Source organism: Vanessa tameamea, chromosome 12, assembly GCF_037043105.1.
Source record: "Vanessa tameamea isolate UH-Manoa-2023 chromosome 12, ilVanTame1 primary haplotype, whole genome shotgun sequence".
NCBI classification, from domain to species: Eukaryota; Metazoa; Arthropoda; class Insecta; order Lepidoptera; family Nymphalidae; genus Vanessa; species Vanessa tameamea.
This window is the reverse complement of record NC_087320.1, coordinates 6,627,842-6,646,335: the sequence shown is the minus strand read 5'-3', so window position 1 is coordinate 6,646,335 and position 18,494 is coordinate 6,627,842. Positions and strand designations below refer to the sequence as shown.

The 18,494-nt window shown below is 31.7% G+C and overlaps 1 protein-coding gene across 1 annotated transcript in view; it reads left to right on the top strand.

Annotated features, from left to right (window-relative positions):
- Positions 1 to 18,494, top strand: part of LOC113393064 (lachesin-like) — an 89,740-nt gene that overhangs the window by 45,949 nt on the left and 25,297 nt on the right. Inside the window, exons 4-5 of the mRNA XM_026629757.2 lie at positions 6,032 to 6,217; positions 7,275 to 7,464. Of these exons, the coding sequence (XP_026485542.1) occupies positions 6,032 to 6,217; positions 7,275 to 7,464 (376 nt within the window). The remainder of the gene's footprint in view (positions 1 to 6,031; positions 6,218 to 7,274; positions 7,465 to 18,494) is intronic.

Genomic DNA, 18,494 nt, shown 5'->3' with positions numbered 1-18,494 from the left:
GAAATATTTCCTAAATAGCTCTGTTTAGCCTTAAGACCAAACGTGCTCTCTAAGGCACGGCAGTGGAAACACTGCAAGTTTTCAGACTTCATGTTTCTACTGACTGGCTGTCTGTTCGTTTGCTTTTAGTCGACTTGAATAAAGAGAAGATTGTAAATTTACACTTATTTTTTGTTAGTTAATAATGCAATATGTTTACCGATTGTGAAACCTTTCTATTGAATAGGATACAACTTGAGTGTGACTCTCTCTTTATTTTTTTATCAAAAAGCTGAGAATCCATACAGATATAATAAAAAATGCTCGCTATATCAGTGACTCTGCAAATTGGTAAAACAAACGACAGAAAAAGATCTTAATTCTTGATTTTCATAGAAACTAAACAATACGTAATCAAAAATTTAATTTACTTTTCTAAGGAATGAAGTTCATTGCGTGTCACGTAAATTGTAAGCTTTTTCACCGGGACAGAGTCATAAACTTATTAATGTGGTGTAATTAATCTCTCTCATGGTTCAATTAAACGTCTCCTTCGTAATGGCGTTCTAGAACAAATAGATAGTATGAAATAAAAATGATATTAAACGAATTTCTTGCAAGAAAATAAGTACAAATATTTTTTTTTTTATTGATGCATATAACTCGAACACTCCACTCTTTCTCAGATATAATGGCATAGGATGGCACTGACCTCTAAGATACAAGCATCACTTGATTAGGGCACCACTGGAGTTTAAGCATATAGTATACTTTACAAATAAATATCTCGACAAAAAATAATTGCTGTCATTCGATTTGATTAAATAGACGTCTCATCTTCGGGCTTGTGCGACGAAAATGTGTCAACATTTTGCAGAGCAGAGTAGATCAGAAAAATCTTAAATTAAACTTAAGCCTCCACCCAAAGCGATTTATTAAAACATATTTACTAATAATTCATATATGTAATAAATTACTAATAAAATGTCTTTTATTGAACGCTATTAAGTATATAATTAATGACAATTATATTAGACATGCAATTAAAACTAGGAATTCTAAACTACACTCGGCTTTGCCGTTTTACAGCGAGACCGCAGACGTAACGAATAAAACCACGATCAGGCAGTGAAAATAGAATAATTTAAATATCAGCTGAATGAATGTAAAGTACTTGTGACATCAAATTTAAATTTATGTACCGATTTTAAAATATAATTTTTTTAATAAATATTTCAATAGACAAAATTATATTCTACATTGACAAAATTGTCTATAAGTATTTCCCACTAAGTTGTCCTTGCTTGACTTTTTTTTTCAAATATAATATGATTCTGTGTACATATATTGATTAACAGTCAATATACTCGTTTTGTCAACATCACGTCATCGCATACTCTGAGCCATTTTAATATATGACAATTTTTGTTTGTATTTTCTATATTTAGTAAGTTAAGGTTAATCTTATTGTTATTATGTAACTTCCAGAATATAAAACAAAAACGAAATTGCTTAAAAGATTAGCGAATGCCCGCCATGCGTTGCAATGCCTCTTTAAATGTTTATCCGATACAAATCGCGTGCCACTCGTTCTGCTTTTATGACTTTATTGCAGCAACCTTTTGGAAGAGTCAAAAACAACTGTATAGGTTCAATGCTTAAGTGGCTAATAGTTTAGGAACGCATACGATCTCTTGCTAGGGGTGTGCCTCGTGGGGCACAGAGATATTCCCTGGTGGCGCTAATCGACGGAGATCTTTCGCTACCGAATATAGAGAGATAGTCTCTTTATGAGAAAGTGTCCTGTCGTATCTCGTAAGGAGGCCACAAGTGAGGAGAGTGTCTCCACTAACTCGCTCCGCTAAAGAAAAATGGGGAAAAGACCGATATCGAAGGCTGATTGACAACGTCGCGTGCGTTATGGGCACCATCTTCCGCATAGATAGACCAACCGTTGAGGCGTCATGGTAGCATACTCAAACCATCCCGTGAATAATGGATATTCCAGTGTATTCAGCAATTACGTCAGTCCCACATACACTTATTTTGCGTTGGGAAAACATAAATTTCCAGGATTTTCAAAAAAAAAGTACGCATACGGCCAAACAAAAAAACACATTATTTATATTACAAGATCATTTCGATGCTTAAAAATCTGCTATCGGAAGTACAACTTTGACATGAGCAAACATTCGAACAAATCCCAAGCCACAAACATTAGATACACTGATACAGCGCAGTTGTCTGTTTAACCGTTCACCGCCAGATTCACACTTGCTCTATGAGAGGGCAAAACAGTTTGTCTGTTAAAGATGTTTTGTGCCATAACACGAACTTCCGTATTACATAGAAGTTGTTTCTTACACGATTTAATAATTATATACTAGTTATGAATATATTTATATACCAAAATGATCTACGACAAATTTCTGACAGGCACAGCAATGCGCTTTTATTAAATTTTTCTTAAAAATAATATAATACGATTCGCGCATCTCATTGTAATTTATAGGACCATACCAGAAATCTTGAATGACCAAATGTCATAAACAACGGTAAAAAGTTATAAATAAATAATTTAGTTTACGGGACAGACTAGGATATCTTATTTTTTATCTATAGATATATACTATAAATAATTAAATTGTATATGTATTATATATTATTTGATAGTATTTTTATCTTGCTAACCCTACTAACCACTAGAGCTGATCCTCTGTTCGGAATATTTACTCATGTGGTTTTAGTTTGCTTTAGTGTAGTTTTTCCGGCGTTCGCTACAGAAATGGTCCGCGTAGAATTTTTTGTCACAACTACGTTCACCTAATTAATATATATATATATCAGTATACAATAAATTTATATTTAGAGAAAATTATATATTAATTTTCTTATCGGTAAGGTGGTATTGGCTCGAGGAAAATTTACAATATTATGTTTCTGGCAAATTCTATAAGCAAGTCTATTTCAAAACGTTACGTTACGTAACGTAACGTAAATGTTAAGTGTTCAGGTGACGATATCTCTAAAGACATTGGCAAATAAGAAATAGGATGAACTATTAGTTCAAACTCTGCAACCTAGTTGATAAAACATTAAACTAGTGAAAAAAAAACATAGGCTTATCATATAACAGTAGATCTACGACTAGGAACAGCGCTATTCTTTGAGTAAAAACATGGAAACTTTTTTTTTAGCCAGGGATTTCTTAATTTCTCATTCGTTTCTTCCTACATCGACATCCCAGCGCTTATTGTTCAAAAATTAGTCGCATTTCATTTCAGGGAAACAAAACTAGAGGCCGGAGTCGCAGCGGAAAATACCGAGCGAACAAATGGCGCAAATGTTCGTCTCTAACTCTAAATAATATCTTTGTACCGCTTGCAATTGAAACATTTGTACCTTGAAATATAAACAAAAACGATATAATATCCCATCTTATTTCTAATATTCTTCATCTTCTTTCTTGACTGTGAATAGAGCTATTTATGATCTACAAGGTCTTATCTAATTTTTCATCGTATGCATATAAGGGTTTCCGTAAAACGGTAGCGACAATTACAAATACAGAAAATTTTAACAAGTAAATTATAAATATATATTTTAACTCCAGTCATCATTATTTTTATCGTCAATAATTATGAAACAACATGATTCAAAATGAGCAATAGTATCCATGTCCATATTATATTACCTAGCTTCCTCGATGTAATTCTTTAAAAGCATCCCGTAAAAGAAGATTTAAAAGCATTATGTTGAAACAGACTCCGCTTTCTTTCAACTAATGAAAGTAGTAAAAGTTTTGTGATCTCTAGCAATACTATTTTGCATCGTGAATGAACCAAATATAAAATACCTACAGCGATTCTTAGAAAATGTGCTTAGCCTGAAGGAAAATGCTTATAGTTGAAGTTGTTGTTTGCTAAATAATGAAACTTCTCTATACTATAAAATTATTTTTAAATATTGTAAGCATCATGTAGTTATAAGAATATGCATATATTATTTTGTTAAATAAATAATAACAAGATCACATGATTTTTGAAGATAATGCTTCCAAAAACGTTTATACAAAATAGATAAATACTTTGGTCCATTCACGTCTAAAAGATGTAAGCAAATGAAGTCGTCAAAAGTAAAAGAGGACTTATAAGTAAAAAAACAAGAGAATGACTCAACAACATATAAAGTTAACACGTTCATAATAACGTTCACGAAAACATTGCTAGCAATGTTAGCTTCAGCGCTAGACTGAAATAATTCCTACAAACAATGAAATTGTTACTAATTTATTTTCCAACCGCAACAAAGGGAGATGTCACATGAAAAATAGGTGGAAGCGGCTGGATGAGACGCCCGTACATTCCTCAGTAAAACACGATACAATTTTATATGTCACACCCTCACTTTTACTGCTCGCCTTAGAGTTTAAGTCACATTAAGTTTTCAGCCTCTTACGTTGAACAATACAAACGATTTAAAACTTGGAGAAGCGCCGAGGAAATTGCGAGCAATTTATGACATTAATCCCAGACATTAAATGAAATTTCACGCTCGTATGCAATCCCAGATGGTTTGTTTTGCCGACAACTGATTCTAATTGCATTCTTAAATTGGAATCAACAGAACAACAAAAGGAATCTTCAATTTAATTATCAAGTTTTTCACAATGATAAATAAATTTATTTCTTTATATCTTTGAAAGCTGAACTGAAGCAATACCACGAGATAAACTCTAGCTGTGGTCGTGGGTTAAATATGTGCAGCCCAACTGCTATATATATATATGTTCCAATGAGGGTTGGTGGAATACACATGTGGCAGAATTTCGTTGAAATTAGATACATGCAGGTTTCCTCACGATGTTTCCCTTCACCGCATTGGAGCAGCGTGGTGGAATATACACCAAAACTTTCTCCTCAAAAGGGAGAGGAGGCCTTTGTCCAGCAGTGGGAAATTTACAGGCTGTTAATGTAATGTAATATATATTCATGTATGTTCAAGTGATTAAATTGTGTTTACATTTTGTAAAGGGATTTGTGTTTAATTATAACATCGTACGGAACGAAGAGGGGTATTAAGCTTCTTCTTTCTCTTAACGTAATCGTTAGCCCAGCTGTCAGATGCTTACAGGCTGTTACATGAGTTTCTTTAACTTCGTAGGGCATATTATAGTACATAACTGTGTGCGCAATTACAGGTCTACTTTCTATTCTCTCACTCTCAAAATTCTATTGAAAGAGTTCAGGCGCAGGACCTACGGCTTTATGTGCTTCTGGAACTGCGGGTGGACACACTTCCAATTTTCATACTCCGGGCAGTTACTAAGAAGTTTTCGACAAAATAATCCAATACCTTTTTATCGGGCGAACCTGGGATTCGAATCCAAAATCTTGGGATCTGTAGCCTTATATCTACACGCGATAGATGAACCAGTCAGTTATATATACTTATATCACTCGGCGGTAGGGCTTTGTGCAAGTCCGTCTGGGTAGGTACCACCCACTCATCAGATATTCTACCGCAAAATAACATTACTCTGTATTGTTATGTTCCGGTTAGAAGGGTGAGTCAGCCAGTGTAATCACAGGCACAAGGGACATAACATCTTAGTTCCCAAGGTTGGTGGCGCATAGGTGATGTAAGGAATGGTTAATACTTCTTACAGCGCCTTTGTCTATGGGCGGTGGTGACCACTTACCATCAGGTGGCCCATATGCTCGTCCGCCAAACAATGCCATAAAAAAATATAATACTTAAAAGTGTTATAGGTTACTTAGGTATTCACCAATTCTATTAACAATATGTGCATGTGTATATGTATTTAATATGTGTTATGTAGATATTTAACATAAAAATATTAGTATAATTAAAGTTTCAAAACTTTGAAGTCATCAGTGACCAATAATGATAACAACAATATTCACGTGTGAAACATTTTTTGACAAGTGCAGTATTTGTTATTTTTTTTATTTACTAAGTAAGTACATAGTAGTTTAATACTTTGTATACTAGTATTATACGTGTCAATTAAGCATCACTTTATTTCCAGGTAGCGTGGATTAAGTCAGACTCCAAAGCCATCCTCGCAATTCACACAAACATGGTGGCATTAAATCCTCGTCTGTCTGTCACTTACAATAACCACAACACATGGAAACTCCACGTCAGTAACGTACAAGCAAACGACTCCGGCACTTACATGTGCCAAGTCAATACTGACCCTATGAAAAGTCAGGTTGGTATGTTTTATTATTCAAGTTAATCCAATTCAAATCGAAATACACTTTATTCTAGTAGGCTCATTCAAGCACTTTCGAATCTTCATTTAACAGAATTCAATTAAAATTAAAGATACCATTCGGATTGTAAATACTACAAAGAAAAATCGGCAAGAAACTCAGTAGTTACTCTTTTCGGACATTCAGTTGCAAAGATTATTTAATACAATAATAAATTAAACTTATCTTGCACGGACATCAATGAATACTAACTCCACACTTTTTTATCATCTGTATAATCGATTATTAAGTAATTCTTCTTATATTATATATTTTTATTACTCAAACTATTCTTAACTGTGATTTAAATTTATCAATTGACAAAGTTATAATTTTTTTTATCATTGAATCAAGAAGAAGTTTATATAAAGTTTATTTAATAACATAGAGCATGTTTAATAGAAATAAAAGAAATAGCGCTTTTATCGGGACAATCGGTTCTTAACAGAAACCAACAAAGATATAATCAAGAAACATTTACTTTCTTGCAGTGCTATATAAAACATACTCCCAAGTAAATAAAATAGCAACAAGCGAATAATGATGAGTTTATTTAGTTAGTAATTTATTAGTTAGTGTTAGTTTAAGTGAAGTATTGTTTTGTTTGTAATAATAAGTATTGCAATGCGGGTACAAAAAAACCCATATAATATTACGTCATCATTATTCATTTGTCCCATGTACCAGCCATAAAATAATCATTTGATTATTAATTTATATAACAATAGAGTACTAATAGAAATATTAAAGGGTTCAAACGTAATTGCTCTGGCTTTGTGATCCAACGGTTTGTGACCTGGAATTGACAGTTTAAAGAATCAATCATTGAAGGTTTCTCGATTGATCTGTATGGACACAATATTAAGCCTTAATAATAATTATTCGCCCGAGAATACGAAGCTATTTTAATTAATATTTATTTTAAAGCTGTCTGTTATAAATACTTAGTCTTGATATTATGTCAACTACTATTAAAATAAAATTACAAGTTAATAAATAAATGTTTTCTTTCAGATGGGTCACTTATCCGTTGTAATTCCTCCGGATATCGTAGACTCTGTAACAGAAGGCAGTTCAGCAAGAGAAGGAGGCATCATTCGTTTGATTTGCAGCGCCATTGGCGTTCCACCACCTACCGTCTTGTGGCGTAGGGAGAGCAATCGGCCGATTGTCTTCAGACATGATGGTGGCAGAGAGAAGAAAGGTAAGGTTGATTTTATACTATTGTGTATGCATTGATATCGTGGCTAGCTAGAAAAGTGATCAGGGCCAGGCTGCTAGAAAGTTGTAAGGTTTTGTTTCGTGAAATTATCAGTAACATCCCGAAGTTCCGAAGTTGGCCGTGTTGATGGACTATTAGATTGAGAGAATGAAGAGTACACTTGTATTCGCCATACAGTCAAAAATACATTTTTATTAATACACTGCAATATAGACTTTATTTTCCAAATGATCTATTCACATAGATCATAGAAAAAAAGAACACTAGATTTTTCATACGCTAAATTTGTGTATCCAATTCATCTTTAGCTTGGCAGTGAAGGAAAACAGTAAGAAGAAGCCTGTATGAGTCTGACACGACCTCAACTTTTAGTGAAGCAACGTGTTTGAAAGCTTTGACGCTTTTATCAGTACAGCAACTTTAAACTGAAAATGAAAAACATTTTAAAAAACATAAGAAATAACATCATTTAAATACATATATGTATATTAAGTATGTATATAGTTCAGTGTGTGTTATACAGTATTTTGCATTTGAAAAAACCTAATACAATTACCTTAACAATTTTAGAATTGCTCGTGCGATCAACGTCACGTTAAGCAAGCTTCGAGAAACGCCTTGTAAAATTAAGAAACGGCATCTCATCATCATACTGTATATACAATTTATTGAGTCTAGGCAATATTTCAATAAAACTCTTTCTTAGACTACTTTATCAAATTGAACACTTTATTCTTAATATTTTTGCACAAGTTTTAAATTTACCATGGTTCACAGATTATAAAAAGTATACCACGTGTCCACAGACTAAGTGCGGTGTGTCTCGGAAGAGCAATAGCGTCATAGTGGCAGAAAACTTAAACTTATACATTTTCAATGATACATATGATTTATTCAACACCATTATTAAAATAAATTCATGTATATTTGTATGTAGTTTATTAGCATCATACCTATGTTATCCTTACTCCCAAATATACTATATTTTACTGTGTGCGAGCCCGTCTGGGAAGGTTAAACCAATTTATATATGTATATCTACCGCCAAGCAGCAATGCAACTTGTTTAAGAATGAATGAGCCAGTATAACTACAGGCACGAGGGACATAACATCTCAGATCCCAAGGTCGGTGACATGATGTAAGGAAACGTTAAAATTTCATGTGACGAGATAGATCTATAGGCACTCGTGACTACTTACAATCCGATAGCTTATCCACCTACGCATAACGCTATATAAAAAAATATATATTATAATTAAAAATTAAAAATAATTTAAATTTTTAGATAAATAGAGCCATTGAGATAATATTTTGTATCGTTTTCCAATAACATAACTTATTTGAAGTAACATACAGTAAATGTTTTATGTTGGACTAAGATTTGCTCTAGTTCTTTTTACTTTTGAGGAGAGGCTTAGAGCGCATTCCAAAAAGCTCCTCCGATGTGAATGCAATGCAACATGCAAGTTCTCTCACCAAGTTTTCCTTCACAGTCGAGTACTCGATGAATTATAAATCTTCCATTAAAATTTACATAATAAAACTTCTTGGCCGTTATTAATAATAATTTCACGAGCAGTAGTTTTAGATAGTTATTATTCACAACTGAAAATGTAACATAATTTAAAATAAAATAAAATTTATCTTTCATAAACGTCGACTATCGAGTTTTTTTGAATACAGAATACATCTTAACGGTGATAAGTATTAACGTTCCGCTGCAAAAATTAAAATTGCGAGTATTTCAACCGTAAACGGAATCTAATTGAAATGTAAAAGTTCTACCTCCAGCGAACTCATTTCATTACACCGTTCGCCGTACTATAGTTCACATTTGTGGATGGTTGTTATCGTTTATGGCTGTATTTTGTTATTTCTACGTTGCTTCTAAAGATTTTCGAAATACTTCTTATGAGCTTATGATATTTAAGACTAATTTTAACTTACTAAGCTAATTAGTGAACGTGGCTTTTAATAAAGTTTATCTTAATAACCAGCTACCTGTCCTGTTTCCGCACGCGTAGATTAAGAGTACATAAGAGGTTTATATCGCAGTAAATACTATGAACTCTATGAGCTAAACTCCAAGTCGGCATAATCATCCCGGTTAAGTAACAGTTTCTAAATTTCCCACTGTTGGGCTAAGGCCTCCTCTCCATTTGCGAGCGAGCGAAGGAACGAACGAACGAACGAAAGGGAGAGAAACAAAGAAAGAAAGTATATATACCACTTAATTTACAAAAAAAAAAACACAACAAAAAAGGAAAGAAAATTTAGAAAAGGTTTCCTCACGATGCTTTCACACACACATGTTACGCATAACACAATTTAAGCTTATGAAAATTCAGTGGTGCTTGCCTGGGGTTGCTTGTTTGAACCCGCAATCATCGCTTAAGATTCAAGCTTTCTAACCACTGGGCCATCTCGGCTCTTTTATCGTCTCCGTGCATTGGTGGCAACCGCATTAAATTAAATATAAAATCAGTCGGTAGTTTTTTAACTTATCCCTATCAGATAGACACGGCGGGGCACTCTGTTTTATTATAATTATTCAAAATAAAATATTATTCTATTCTAATATGAATGTATCATTAGACGGAGCATATGGATTATTATATTGTAGAATACCTCAATACAAATAATCATTACTGAGTTCAATACATGATAAATGTTTGTTAACGCATTCTCATTTACTCGATCTTATCCAAAGCCATGAAAAAGTTAATGAGAAACTTGTATGTAACTTGTGATGAAATACGTCGTGTCTGACTTTACGAAATAATTGATAGGAATACTTCGCTCGGCCACATGCCCACATCTTAAGCAAATGTCCTGTCCTAATTTTCTGAAGTAAATAGTGACCGTTTAGTGTATTTTAAATTTTGTATAATTATACGTGTCTACCTTTTATATATCCGTCTAATATGTTTAAACTATATATATTCTATATATTATTTTTGGATGTTTTCTTTGACGGATGACAGATGTATACTTTTTAGAGTATAATGTTAAATTTTATAAGATATTGTAACACTGTTGGATTGCCAAATGAAACAATAAACAATAAACAACAACAATAATGGGAGAAAAAATGTTAAATAAATTACAAAATAAAAATCTTGCAAAGGAACTACTATTATCAATATATTTTTTTGTATTTGTTTCTAAGTAGATATTTACCTAAGGTATGAGACGCTTATAAAAACTTTCAATAGGTAGCTGAAATACTTCCTTACTTTAATTCGGCTTATTATTTTATCATACTTAAGTTACCATTCAATTCGAATAAATATTGTTCTTTGAAAAAATATAGTAATTGTATTTGAAATTACATTATTCTTATTATAATATTTCTACTTTCTTTCAATATACAGATATTATATTTTAGATCGTTAATGTTCTATCACCTGTGAATGCAAAAGTATCAAACGTAGAGAAAATCGTAACAAAAGGAGCCAGTAACAATTTGTTCCGTTACACAATGACGGCGCAACTCCCGCTAACTTATAGGTTGAAAAATATTACGTATTGTTCCTGCCTTGTTTACAGTTCGAATTGTTTGAAAATGACATTTGAAACTTATAAAATGAATTTTAGTATAGACGTACGTTGTTTTTAATTTGAAGATTGTTCGGAGAAATTGATGTCCCTTAAGCTCTTTTAATTCCACATTTCATTTGTTTATCGTTTGCTATCGTTCTTTGTTATGTTTCAATAAATAAAAAACAGCTTTACATTCATTTAACTTAACAGTAAAAGATCTTATGTTCAATTATCTCGCAATTATTTCAACTTTTACAGTATACTCATACTGTTTATTATTTTAATTACGAATAAACTGATTACCTTAACATCTTTTTATATATTAGTATATTTTTTTTATGGAATAAGCTTGTATTTTTAATGGCAATGGGAATTATATAATATGAGTTAATGGGAGTGGTCTATCAAATATTATTATGTGGGTATAAATAAAAAACAATAAACGCTGATTTCTACGTTTCTGAATTAATAATTAATCGTTTATTATGTACGTCGAACTCTGAGTGATGTTTACGTGTGACCATGTACGTAGCCAAAAATAATAATAACAATATTATAGTAAACACGAATCCCAGCTATATTTTCATTTGTACAATTTCAATAACAATAACTACTTGCTTTTTAAAAATCACGTTGCAGCTCATAAATTTAAACGTTCAGTTCCATTGTTTTACTAGTTACTCAGTTTGGACTGGAATTTTCAATTCAACCCCTTTATTACTGCATATTTTGAAAATAGTTATTCAACAAACGCTCACTTTTAAGCTTCCAAGAGGAATTAACACAAGCGTCCTAGTGTGATGTGAACAATAAAAATATTAAAAAATCATCCTTTGTACTTATTTCAATTTTTTGTATCTAAATTACGTAATAAATAATTTTACGTACGCTCTGGTTATTAATATGATTTCAACATGGATTGAACTGAAATCGAAGTGTACTGGTTCGATTCTCCCTTGGTCTACCTCGTTGATTTAAGGTTTTGATTTATGACGCCGTAGAATCCGAGACTCTTATATTATAATTCAAAGCCTATAAAAGTTATTTGGTTTATCAGACAATCATTCGCAATCAGAAGTTGTCAGTATTTCACTTTCATGCCTTGGAGACCACCTGAACTCTCCGGCCATGTCAATCAACATTCCGTCAGATTATGACAGCGCGGAAATAAAGAGCACACCCATATTTGAGCATACACTTAATTGTGCTCTAAAATCTTTCACTTCAATTTGCTTAGCTTCCGTCGAGAATGTTTACGTGGCCAAATTGATTAATTAATTCTTCTCTCGATGCGTTTCGTGCTCTGTGTTGAAAAGGGGTGATAAAATCTGCATTAATCGGATAAAATTCGTGCAGCAACCTGGTTAAAAAATCCTATTTCTTTGCCAAAGTGGGAACTATAAGCTGGTACTTAAATGAATCTGCTACGTATTCCATAACGAAATAGAAAACATATTGTCTGCAGAAACCGCATAAAGAATGGAAGGTATTTATGTCAAGTTGTCAACACGTTCCGCCTTTTTCCCTTGTAGTTCACAGTGTAAGCGTTTTATTTAAAATGTTTTATTCAATGAGTTTTACATACAAGACCATCATTCAGTATGTCACTTACATCATGATCTATAGTAATATTATAAATGAGAAAATAACTCTGTCTGTTTTTACGGCTAAATTACTGAACCGAATTTGATGAAATTTGATGAAGCAAACTTGAACTCCAAGGAAGAACTAGGTCTACTTTTTATGCCTATCAGCTGACAACCAAACTCTATAACGCGAGCAAAGCCGAGGGCGACAACAAGTTGATCACAATTTAAATACAAAAACATTCCTAGATATTTTAATATTATTTTTATATGGATATAAACTTATATCACTTCAAATGCTACCTACTTTTTATTACAGTATAATTTATTTATAATAATTAATATCAATTTCATCATACTATTCCGATAATTTAAATATAATTAAATAATATATATCGAAGAAATTTAAATATGTCTTCCTGTAAATGTTGTTCAAACCTATAAATAACATATTCATACAAATTTATACTTATAAATTTGTCGTTAATGTACCCTTAGTATCAATAAAATAAATAAACAGAGCCATCGAAAACATCGCTTGTTTTAATACCGGCGTGTAATTGTTTTTAAAGTTTAAAGGTAAAATGGCTTCTTTTTATAGAATATAAATTAATTTGCCTTAAGCTTGTGATGCGGCCTATAATGGTTACATGTAAAACCAACGAAGTGCATTACAAACACACATCCACGTAGAGTTTTGTAAATATACTTAGCCTGTGTAGTTAGCACTTAGGTGGTCATATTATATACAACTTAGATTATGTAATCTGCTAACAAGAGGAAAGGAATTGTGGTCTAGACTTAAAGAACTCATGCATTTCTATACGTTTCCTAAAATAATGACTATTTAGATCTTTGACTGTATACGTGTATTTTTTATTGTTGTCCATAAATATAACTTATAAATTGCATAGATGAAGTGAATAATTCACAGTATTGGTTGTAATGGACCATTTTCCCACAGCCTACCTGAAGCTAAAAAAAAAATTGATATCAAGTGTGTTAATTTAATAAGTAATGAAAATTTAATATTTAAATTTTTGCTTGCAATTGGTAAGATGCAAAAGTCTCTAACGTTTGTAACGTTGAGAGGGAAAATGGGATATCTCGTACGCTTCGCTTGTTCAACGCACCTCGCGACCGACTATCCTAAATTGCGCTTTACGCTACATGCTAAGAAGACCTGGCGATTTTATTCTAGTACAGCGATTTGAATAAGCACAAGCTATATTGATAAATATTTTAATAGTTTCCGTTTAATTTATAAACGTTTTAAAGGCAATACTAATTTCTTATTTAAAGCTATTAATTATTATAAAAGAAGGTCAATAATTCTTCCCACCGGCTACTCAATGAAAACAAAGTCATATTATTGTTTTGTCAACAGTTAAATATAATTACTGAACTGACGGAATAAATAATTTATTCTCAAATAATTTCTTACGCGAAAATTTTATTTATTTCATGTTAAAATTATTATTGCTTCAATTATCATGACCTGAATACAAATTAATCTCCGCTAAGAAGATTACTCTTCCAAGAGAACTAATCCCTCAACAGTGGAAGTTACAAACTTCACTTTGTAACTATATTCATTTTTCTAACAACCCTGCCACTTTTATCGCACAAACTTGTATTCACTATTAATTAAGAAGTTGGTTTTTCACTAAAGCATGTCTAACTAGATTAGTATTTTCATTTTAAAACACGAATGATTCAAATGATGTCATTTGCGTTTTGATTTTAACACGTTTAATAATATTGTCGTGAGCTAATGAATATTTGCTTGTTAGCGGTGGCTGTTTCGTTCGTCAGTCAAAACAAACTTTTAAGATAGATAATTCCTACCTACGCGTGTAATAAAATATTTTTTCCATATTTTGAGTTTATATAAAGTTTTTAAGCGTTTATAAAAAATATATTGTTCTGAAACATATAAAAAAAAAGATTAACATGATATCTGATGACAATCATGATACCATGTTAATATAAATGTAATAAATCACCAGACTTTACTAACTTGTTACGTTTTAAAAAGTTATCATTAACCTTTTTGGTCTAAGATCATTAGTTCTGGAGATTAGCCCCTACATACAAATAATTTACCTCCTTTATTGAAATATTCATTATTTTTGACAGTTCAGACTCAGTTAAAAGCGGGAGAAAAGTAAATAAATATTCTATAATATGATATTGCCTATAACATTAATATCATAAAATGTGTATACTGAAACGAGCTTCGAAATAGCCCAGGTATATTTAAATATTTCCTATTCTACCATTATAGCCCCTTAATTGAGGGAGATCACAGACTGTATAACTTGTCGCTGCTTCTTCAAGAGCATTTACATATATCAGTATATATATATCATTTCATACAAGGGGAACAGAAGCCATAAATGTCAATCAAGCAGGTATGAAAATTCTAGCAAATAAAAAAAAATTAAGTACATAAATCTAAAATACCTTTAGAAAAATTATCATTCTGAACATATAATGCATATTAAAGATATATAATACAATTTCATATTCACAATTCACGTATCTATAGTTTAATGAAAGATTAGATTTGGTGATTAAAAATTTAACATTCGGACAATCTTTTTTCTTATGTAGGACGCGATATTTTTACTCTGACATCCTCCTGGCGACCCAATACGCGGGACAAATAATAGTGCACAACTCTGTGCGCAAACAAAAGTGCGCTCTCTATTTCGTCACCAACGTGACTCGCGAAACTTATTATTTCTTAATTTATTTATATTAAACATGAATCTAAATTCCCTTAGTGCAGAACACTTAACCCTTTGAGACATTTACGTTGTTACTTTAATATATTTTTTGTATACAATAATCACTATTTACTAGTGCGTCGTCCGCGAAACTTCGCGTTTAATCAAATGATTTTTTCGAAATTTCGAGACTTGTGCCAGGTTTTGTTTTGATTTAATTTCATTGTAAACTGCCAGTTACTCACCTACATTCGGCCCCAAATAGATAAAAACTTGTTTAAATGATTTTTAACCGACTTAAAAAAAAAGAGGTTATCAGTTCGACATGTATGTAACATTGTTAGATTTGAATTATATTTGAGTATGATGATCCATTTAGGGTTCCAAGCACGTATGCTTGATTTCGTAAGTGTATGTTTGTATGTTTGTCCACGAATTTCTTGAAAACTAAAAGTCATATCGAGATGATCATTTTTAATTTAAATTAGGTACACTTTAACTTATAGAACAGTGTAAGTTTCATTAAAATCGATGCAGTAGTTTCGGAGATATAGGTAAATTACTCGAAATAAAATATAGGTAGGTAGTTGTATAGTTATTATTTTTATGTTATTCCATAGTGTGATGCAAAAGTGCACAAGAGTGTGTTAGGTACTACTACTTTACGAACTACTGAACTGATAAATGAAATGTTGAACTCCTTGTCCCAAAAATTTCGGCAATAAACAAATGGATCGAATGAAAACTGAAGAATAAATCTGTTTTTGTATTTTCAAGTCCTAAAATTTTTTATTTTTATTTTTATTTTACTAGCTGTATCTAATTTTGAAGTCGGTTTATTTTTTTATAAATTATTATTATTTTATGTCAAATAGTAAACATTAGTTCGGTTAGAATTGGAGTTGATCAATAACAATTTAGTACCGCTCTCTAACCGGCCTGCAACTTTTTTGCGCTCTCTAAAATTTATTCTAATAAATTTAGTATATTGCAATTAAGAATTCTCTTTATTTTTCTGCACATCTACGGCTGCAGCTCTTCTAAATGAGACCGTAACCGATTTTTTTATATGCAGCTATCGACCCACAATCACTGGGAAAATCGGCTAACGCTATTAATATATAAGATGTATGTTATTCAAATAAATATTTCAAAATTATTTGAAAAGAAAGGTATGTTGAAATATCAAATCACGTTAAGAACATTCTAAGTGTCACACGAACATATAATGGTAAATAATAAAGGGAGTCAGTGACTGTTTTTCGCTGTACGCTTTCATCACTGTTGTTTGAGTACTTTTACATAAATATTTATGGCACTTACGGGACGAATAGTGAGAACACAGTACGAAGTGAGCACCTGCGGGCGTACGTTGGTACTACTTTTGTATCGTACATCTTCTAATGTCACATGCATTATTTAAAAAGGTAATAAAACTTATTTTAGCCAATGATAAATTCTCAAATCAGTGATTGTACTCTTTATCTATAAATACTCTCAAAAATTTTGAGACAATATGTTACAACTCAGGTAACTGATTGTATAATTTGATACCGATTAATTGATTTTATAGCAATTTTGAAAATTGATTTATCAAAATACTTTGGAATTGACAATTTTAACAGACAATGCTTATAAAAATCTTATTTATGATTACGAGGTTATCCAATGGAGTGTTTGTATTGTTAACCCTTTATTTCGAGTTTCCCTTTTCCCGAAAGCGTGAATGTCTTTTTTCAATTCAATCTACTTTGCATTGTCCCCGACACTCGCATGAGGCATTACACCTAGCCCATCGCCTGCCTCCCTTGCACTTGGTCCTAAGCACTTTTCTCTCCAATGGATTTTATTTACGCAAGAGAAAGCAAGCTTTAATACATATATCGCTGAAGACAATAAGGCGGCTCTAAACGAGATATAAAAGCTTTGAGTTACTCTTCGTTCCTTTTAGTAGGATTCCTTTGAAATGATTCGAATAATTTGCGGACTTTATAGTCATCGTTGGGTTTTATTTGCGTAATACTTTGTTAAAATTGTAAATAATGATCACAGCGATTCGATTGTACGCTCTCAGATCTTATATATTTGTTACAGAATATTATTCAATAAAATATATCTTTCGTGTGATTTTTGTTATATATTAATATTGTTATTATTATTCTGTTCCAAAAAATATATTCACGTAGTAAATACTTTCATTTGCTTAAAATTTATAAGTATGCTGCTAACATTTCGATGTATTCGTATTATTAACAACTCAATATTCAAATTCAAGTAGTTTGCTGTAAGTGTTTTTAAATCCAATCAATGCCGATCGTCGATGTGTGTCATAAAGGAAAAAAAAACAGCATAATATTAATTAGGCACACGCTGTATATTGTGTAGAATATAGGTTGTGTAGGTATTTGTTATTCATAATATTAAAAAGGCAAATACGAAAATTTGTAACCATACAAGATTAATCTGATAATATAAGAGATATTCTTTTTGATAACCTCAAATTTCATCTCGTTGTTTTTCAAATCCAATATAAAGCATATAAGGAGAGGTAATATAATTTCTCAACTAGGACGGTAATAAAAATATATCTCTTATTTTCTAAACATTATTTCATGAAATGTAATTTATCACTCTTCGTAACTTAAATCGACTTCCACGAACAAGTTTCTGTCAGACTCTTTTACGTCGGGCCGTTCAGGGGGGGACCAAAAGGACAACTGCGCTCTCTCCACTGAATTTTTATGAATTTTTGTTTGTTTCTTTAAGATTGAACCTAAAGTTACGGTAGCACGGGCAGCGGGAGTAATGGCGAAGTCTCTGTTGATATTGTAAGGGCAATACAGTTTACGAAAAGTTGCTAATGATATTTCATTTTACGAGTAACTCAGCGATTTTACGTTAAAGTAAAGAGTCTGCCTGTGGCTATTTTAGGTTATTAAAAAAATACATATTTATTTTTATAATTATTAAAGTTTATTTGATATCTGTACTTTTTTACTAGTTGATCTGCTCACTTTGTTGGACGTACTACTTATATGACTAAATAATAATTATTAATAAGTTTTTTTTTTAACTTACAAAACTCAAATATAAAAACGTTTTCGTATCATACGTTCTGTGTCCTTAAAGTATATTTATATAAAATTTTT